Source organism: Anser brachyrhynchus, assembly GCF_964034855.1.
Source record: "Anser brachyrhynchus genome assembly, chromosome: 29".
In the NCBI taxonomy this organism is placed as follows: domain Eukaryota; kingdom Metazoa; phylum Chordata; class Aves; order Anseriformes; family Anatidae; genus Anser; species Anser brachyrhynchus.
In genome coordinates this window covers 1,587,866-1,595,275 of record NC_137722.1, presented here as the reverse complement: position 1 = coordinate 1,595,275, position 7,410 = coordinate 1,587,866, and the positions used below count along the sequence as shown (strand labels likewise).

The 7,410-nt window shown below is 50.0% G+C and overlaps 1 protein-coding gene across 1 annotated transcript; it reads left to right on the top strand.

The window, feature by feature from the left end:
• Positions 1 to 319: 319 nt before the first annotated feature.
• HOXC9 (homeobox C9) lies at positions 320 to 3,134 on the top strand. The gene is made up of 2 exons (XM_080570806.1): positions 320 to 999; positions 2,696 to 3,134. Exons 1-2 carry the CDS (start codon positions 462 to 464, stop codon positions 2,938 to 2,940), a joined length of 783 nt encoding a protein of 260 aa, XP_080426932.1. The 5' UTR covers positions 320 to 461; the 3' UTR covers positions 2,941 to 3,134.
• The last annotated feature ends 4,276 nt before the right edge of the window (positions 3,135 to 7,410 follow it).

Sequence of the window (7,410 nt, the reverse complement as noted above, 5' to 3'; positions counted from 1 at the left end):
CCACTTCGCCCCGCTCCCCTCGCCACCCGAGATATTCAATTTTCACGTAGCCAGCCTAGCCTGGGAGCTGCAGAATCGAAGGACAGAGACAAATTACGTCAAGAAATAGTTCCTGCGCTACCTTCCCCGGTTACCTTCCACCTTCCTCAGCCCTGGGGTCGCCGTGCCCGGCTCGGGCAGGGCAGCCCCCGGCCCCCGCGGAGCCGCCTCCCGCCTCCCCCGCTCCGCGTTATTTCCAGCGCTTTTAGCAAAAGCCAGGTCGCATAGGCGCTATTAAAAAAAGACCTGCGGATTGATCCACGCTATATTTTTGGGTAAATACAATCACGTGAGGGCGGGCAGCCAATGGCAAACTGGGAAAGGCTGAAAAAATAATTACCTGCCCTGATTGTTCTATGAGAAGATAAAAAGTACACATACAGTTCATACAATAATCTTATGAATGTAAAAGAGGGGGAACCATGTCGGCTTCTGGCCCCATAAGCAACTACTATGTAGACTCCTTGATAAGCCATGAAAACGAAGAGCTCTTGGCCTCCAGGTTCCCCACCACTGCCTCCCACCCGGCTGCTGCCAGACCTTCAGGATTAGTCCCGGACTGTGCCGACTTTCCTTCCTGCAGTTTCGCCCCCAAGCCGGCCGTTTTTACAACCTCCTGGGCTCCCGTGCACTCCCAGTCGTCCGTGGGCTACCACCCGTACGCCCCCCAGGCGCCCGTGGGGGCCGAGCCCAGGTACATGCGGACTTGGCTGGAGCCCCTCGCCGGGGCCGTCTCCTTCCCGGCCTTCGCACCCGGCGGCCGCCCCTACGGCCTCAAACCCGACGCCTTCCCCGGGCGGAGGGCAGAATGCGGCCCCGCGGACGGCCGCGGCTACCCGGACTACATGTACGCGGCTCCCGGGGAGCTGAGAGACAGAGCAGCGCAGACAATTCCTTCCCCGGAGTCCGAAGCCATCGCTTCCAGCAAACACAAAGAAGAAAAGCACGAATTAGACCCTAGTAAGTCGAAGTCATTCTTGTTTACAACCGGGGAGGCATTACAGCTTCCAGGACCGTACTCAATAAAATGAAATTACCTTAGAGAGCCCGACCCTAAAACTCCAGATATGCAGGAAGATCTGGGGGTTTGAGAGAGTCCGCCTAGCAGAGCCTGAGAGCGAATATCTGTACTTTGTTTTGGGCTGTTTAGGCTATTTTTGCAGGGGGGCTGTTGGCTGCTTTGATCAAATATTCATCACCTTCCACTGGGGGGAATTAAAAAAAAAAAAAAAAGGAAGGAAATGCAAGGCAGGGAGTGCGTGTGCGAGAGGGCTAGGCAGGGGGAGAACCCTCTTTGCTTTCAAATATTTCCACTTTCAAAGAAGGAGGACGAGCTGCAGCTATCTCCCTGCTGGCTGGAAGTGAACGTGTTGCTGTGGGGGTTTGGGAGGGGAAAGGAGGCTCTCTGAATAAATGCAGAGGTGTCTCTTTATCTGTTTGAAAAATCAAGAGGAGCTGCACCCGTGCAATTGTTCCTAAAATATCCCAGCACGTGGGAATAAAGGAAAAGGTGGGTACCCTGGGCGGGGGGGCCGGGGGGAGAAGGAGCGAGGAGGAAAATTGGGATGGGGAAGGCAAGAGCTGAGTGCGCGCAGGCAGCTGGGGGCAAAAGGCAGCGAGCGCAGGACATTGGACCATACACTTGAAGAAACATCTTCTGCAGCCCAAGTGAGAGAGGGAGGGAAAAAAAACAAGCACCACGAAACCTTGAACACGGGGAGGGGGGGGGCAGCAGCGGGGTCAGGTAACCACCAGCACCACCCGCACCTCCAGACTGCAAGCGGGGACCCGGTCTGCCTCAAAACTGCTGCAAAACCCCCGCTGGAGCTGGGCTCAGCCCCAGCCGTGGGGCTAGCGGGGGGGGCCGGGGTGCACCATGTGCAGGCTGCACCTCCTGGCCTAACTTTGGGCTGGAAAGGCGGTTTTCGAGTGTTGAGCTGGGTGGCAGCAGCTGGGAGCACCTTTGTGGCTCTGTATCTTGCTGCCTATCTCACACCTCTATTTATTACACGCGGGCCGGTGCCAGGCACCCTCGTGATAAAAATCAGGCGAGGAATCAGGGGGCGAACGCCTGCCTTTTGGCTGCCAGGGAGCTCCCTAAAACGGGGAGAGAGCGAAGGAGGCGAGCACCGCTCTCCCTGCCCAGCCGAGTGGGGCTGTGCGAGGTCCTAAAGGCTAGGAAAAAGCTATTTCTGGGAGCCAGGGGGGCACCTCGAGTGTCATCTTAAGATATTACAAAAATAAACCGGACTTTCCAGGTCTGTGAAAGCTTCGAGGGAAAGTATTGGAGAGCTGAGGTTGTAAAAAGAGTTTATGGGCCTATGAAATGGTGGGAATTTTGACTTTTTATGACTATGTTCTTAGATTACTGCTAGTAGCAGTCATGTGGATAATTATTATTTTAAACCCATTGCTACAGTTTTATTTACTGAAACTTTTATGTGAGAACAGCAGCAAAAGAAAAGGAAATGACCCCTCCAAAATAAACAGATTAAACTCTTCTGAAGGTCACTTAAAATATTTAGGTAAGATCTGCTAATTAAACAGGTTTCTTTCTATGGACACGCCAGGACGTGGAGGGGGGAGGGAAGAAAGGCAGCTGTATACATTGATTTCTTTTTCCAAAAAAAAAAAAAAAAAATATCTTCTTTCTCAGACAATCCCGTCGCAAATTGGATTCATGCGCGCTCCACGAGGAAGAAAAGATGTCCTTACACAAAGTATCAGACCCTGGAACTGGAAAAAGAGTTTTTATTCAATATGTACCTTACACGGGACCGGAGGTACGAAGTAGCCAGAGTCCTTAATCTCACTGAACGCCAAGTCAAAATCTGGTTTCAGAACAGGCGAATGAAAATGAAGAAAATGAATAAAGAAAAAACCGATAAAGAACAGCAATAAAGTTGGCAAAGTCCAGTCAATGAGAATCGAGGGTGGAAAAAAAAAAAAAAAAAAAGAGGCTGTTTTTGGGGGTTGAAATGTTTCTGACTTTGAATGTGCGGATGAATGTTTAGCATTATAGGCAAACACAGCAAGCGTTTTGGGACACGAGTCTTTTCTAAAATGCAACTAAATAAAAGAAAGATGTTTGGGGGGGTTGTTTTCTCTTCCTTTCTTCTTCCTCATTTTTTTGTTTTGTCCTCCTCAGAAAACAAACACAAGAAGTACTTGAATTTTTTTTTTTTTAGTATTTTATTTCATAAGTTAAACTGATCCAGTATTTTTATTTTTTAATTCCGTGAGCTCGTGAGTGAATATTTTGTACAAAAGAGAGGAAACAGAGAAAAGAGACTGAAGGGAATATGGCTCAATGATGTTCTGTCATGGTGTTGAACGTTTCTGCTGTACTTATTTGTGTATTTTATTCTCGTCTCAGAACCGTTCTGTAATATTGTTATGTTCGCTATTGTAGAGCAGCTCTATGTAAATATACCTAACGTCACGGAGAAAAAAAAAAAAAAAAAGAAAAAAAAATCTCATCATGGAGGTGTCTTTATTCAGAGCCCTCTGCAGAGGAGCAGCCCCGGGGCTTTGCCGGTGCCGGTGCCGCAGCCTCGGCGGGGTGGACCCGGGCATCCCCCGCAGGCAGAGGAGAGCGGAGCTTTCTGCTTCCTTCCCCAGCACTTTTATATTTCACAGTACCATAATAAAAGGCGCTGAGGTAAGGGTTATATGTGCCATCAATTTTTAGATTGGGATAATTAATTGTACTAATTTATGACCCCAGGCAATCGAAGTATATGTAAAAAGCCTAAATATGGATGCTGGGAATAGAGGAGCTGGCAAAGGCATCCGCTCTCTGCCATCCGCTCAGGGGGAGCTTCTGCGATACCGATGGGTTGCCAAAACTTGGAGCACTGCTGGAAGTGCTGCTCCTCGCAAGACAGCCGGAGCTGCCCAGGAGGAAGGGGAAAAAAAAAAAAAAAAAAAAAGGATTAAAAAAAAAAAAAGGCTCGGGTGGAGAGGAGCTGAGGGAAAGAAAGAGCAGGGGAATAAAGCAATGCGTGGTGGCGATGCGGCACTCTGCGATTTTTCGGGCTAGAAGACAAAAAGGCAGATTTCCCTCCCTTGGCCCTACACGGGGAGGAAATAATAAAAAAAAAAAGTGGGGGGGGGGGGGGGGGAGGCTGTTGGCTGCGGAAAGGTCAAACCCCACCGTCCTGCCAGGGCGAAGTGGGTCGGGGCTTTCTGGAGCTGCAGGGGCTTGTGCAGAGGCGAGAAAACGCTGCCCACAGCGCGCTAGAGCCGGGATTTATCAATGGCTCCTTCTCTGGGCGCTTTCCAGGCTGCTGAATGAGAAACAAGAGGCAGGAGATTGTATAAAAAATGAGCAGCGAGGGATGTTTAATCATAAAAACTTGTTATAGGTCCCTTTCTTTAATGAAATGAGTGGAGCAGCGTTTTAATCTTTCTAATCAAAACCAGATCAGGCGAGCAAGATACGTTTGTCGCCCTCGTCCCAGTTCCTCCGAAATAAAAAAATCTGGAAGCGATTACTTCTGCTGATCTCATAAAATATTGCTCTTTAATATTTCTTGCTTAAGCATTTGGAGTTTTTTTTTCTCTTCCCTGATTTGTGTCCTCGCTTTTAAAGCGGGCTCTATTTTTGTCACCGGCGGGGGACAGGCGCACCGCGGTCTATCAGCGGAGCCATCCCTGGAGCAAGGGAAGCTAAAAGCCCTTTTACAATCCCAGTTTTGTGCTAGGTCTGTTTGGAAAACCTTAACGAGCGCAATGAAATGGTCAGGTTAGAAAACATTTTAGCAGAGTGAAGATTTATGGACCAAAAAAAAAAAAAAAAAAAAGAAAAAAAGGAGGGGGGGGATCTTTCTACCTCGTGTCAATTCATTTTTATTATTGTTATTATTAATATTATTTTCCCTCCCGTCTGCTTCTCTGTCTGCGTTCATCCCGGCTCGAATAAAGGATGAAATCTTGCAGGTTTGAGAAGCTGCTCGCCCACCTCCTCTTGGCGAGAGGAGAGAAATCTCTCCGTTTTATTGTTATTAATTAAGAGAAAATCCCAATCATCATTTGGACAGGACTTTGGAGGCAGTTTCGGACCCGGCTCTCTGGAGGGGCTTGTCAGGAGTGTTTAGCGATGTTGAAAAGACATGATGTATGGAAGTTCATTTTGGCCCCCTTTCATTCAAACGGATCTCATTTCCAGTGAGACCACAGCCTGCTCCCTCCCTCCCCCAGCCCTCCCCTCCCTCCCCAGCCTCTTCCTCCCTGCCGCAGCCTCCGCTCAGCCTCCGGTCCCATTAGAGCCGACGGGCAGCGGAGGAGATGCCCCTTTGTCTGCACCGAGCTGCTGCCGGGGCTTTCTTTTGTTGGTGGTGGGTTGGGTTGGGTTAAAATCCTGCCGCAGTTTTAGTTCATGTGCAAGGCCCCCGGTATCCTCACCCCCCGGTGCAGGGTTGCACCAGTTATAAAATGCCATTTGGCCCTGCTGGGAGGCTGCGCTGGTGCAGCTCAGCCATTGAATTTCTCCGCCACCGCAGCCCTCGCCTCCTCCAGTGGAGAAAAAAACCCCAGTGTGGTTTAAAATAAATAATAATAATAAGATTAAAAAAAAAAAAAAAGGAAAAAAAAAAACAGCAACCGGCCATCACCGAGCAGCACAGCTCGTGGCCAGCCTTTCCCCGGATTAATGCATCAAAATGCTCCAATTTCGGCATTCTTTGACATATGGCGCGTGTGTGCAGACGCATACTGATACAGCTATTGTGTGCCTGCGCTGGTGAACATGCACATGTATTTCTGCCCAGGGAGAGAGGTAAAGATGTGCTTATGGCTCAGCCCGTGCTCACGGAGATAGAAATATGTATGTTTAATATATGTGCGTGTCTATAAGGTCCTCGGTGTGTCGGGTGCGTGTGTGGTTTGTGTGTGCCGGGTTTCAAATCTGCCCTTTTGTAAGGCACACAAAACCGACAGGACCCTACAGCTGTCCATAGGTACATTTCCGCAGCCAAAAAAATGCCACTTTTACAACTCTGTTTGTCTCACTGCTATGCGGGGCTGAATAGGAGCGAACAAAACAGGACCCTAGATCTGGCTAGACGTCTGGCTTTAATTGCTTTATGGTTTAAATAAGGTGGGTGCTCTTCTCTTTGAAACCGGATTATTGGAATGTTTTGTCTACAAGCTACAAACAACAGACCCCCTCGGACGAGGGGAGGTAAAAAAATAAAATAAAACCCCAACCCCAAGCCAAAACTGATAAAAGCGGGGAGGCTGCGGGGGGGGGTGGGGGGTGGGGGGGGGTGGCACATCTGGTGGGTTTGTTTGGCCCTGCGTGCGTGTGTACACACATTGTGCTGCTTTTTTTTTTTTTTTTTTTTTTAATGGGTGAAAGACTGGGGGGGAGAGAGGAAAACAGTCTTCCCCCCCCCCCGGGAAAAAAAAAATCCTTGTGTTTATATAGTGCTCCCTGCCGCCCCGCTGCGCTGCTGGAGGCTCCGTTCGCCCCCCCGGGGGAAATAGGAGGAGGTGAAGGGGGGGGGTCAGTTAAAACGCAGAGCCCGGGGACCTTCGGGGGTCTGCAGGGGCCCCCCCAAACCGCCCGGGGCGCTGCGCCCCACGGCGGCCGCGAGATGGCGCTGTTGCCCAATCTTAGCGCGGGGCTGCGCGCAGCGGGGAGCGCGCCCCGCACCCGCGGCTCCCCCGCGCCCGCGGAGCGGCCCCGCGCAGGGTCCGGCTGGGGAGGGATGGAAGAAAAGGAAGGGGGGGGGCACGGGGCCGCCTGGCTTCACCTCCACCCCCTCCCTCCGCTTTGCACCGCGCTGAGAAAAATATAAATTGCCTTTTTTTTTTTTTTCCCCTATATATATATGTATATTTTAACGCGGAGCAGCGCTCAGGGCTGACATCTGACGGCGCGGGGAGCGCATAAATGCATAAAAATGCTTGCAGAGAAATTGCCTATATCCAAGCGTGTTTTTTTATTATTTTTTTTTTCTCCTTTATTGACTCACGTCACGTATCTCTCCAAAGCCTCTTCCTTTTTGGGGTGGGGAAGGAGGGAATGACATCTTCCAGTGAAGGTCAGGGCAGGGGGGGGGGGGGGGGCATAAAATAAACTCCGGGAGTGTACAATGAAGCACCTAAAAGTACAATACAGCCGCACCGCTAACGCCAGAGTGAAGCGCATGCACCCGCAAGGCACATTACCCCACACCCATCCACACCTCCAAACACAGCCAAAACAGTAGAGACAAAGAGCAGCACTTTCCCCAGACACTAAATGTCAAGATATTTCCTTTAAAATGAAGTAGGCAATCGCATATATCTTATTTCATGAAATCTGGAAAGGTGGGGGGGGATCCTTTCTTTCACAGTCACTGAAGGCAAACATTTATTTCCCAG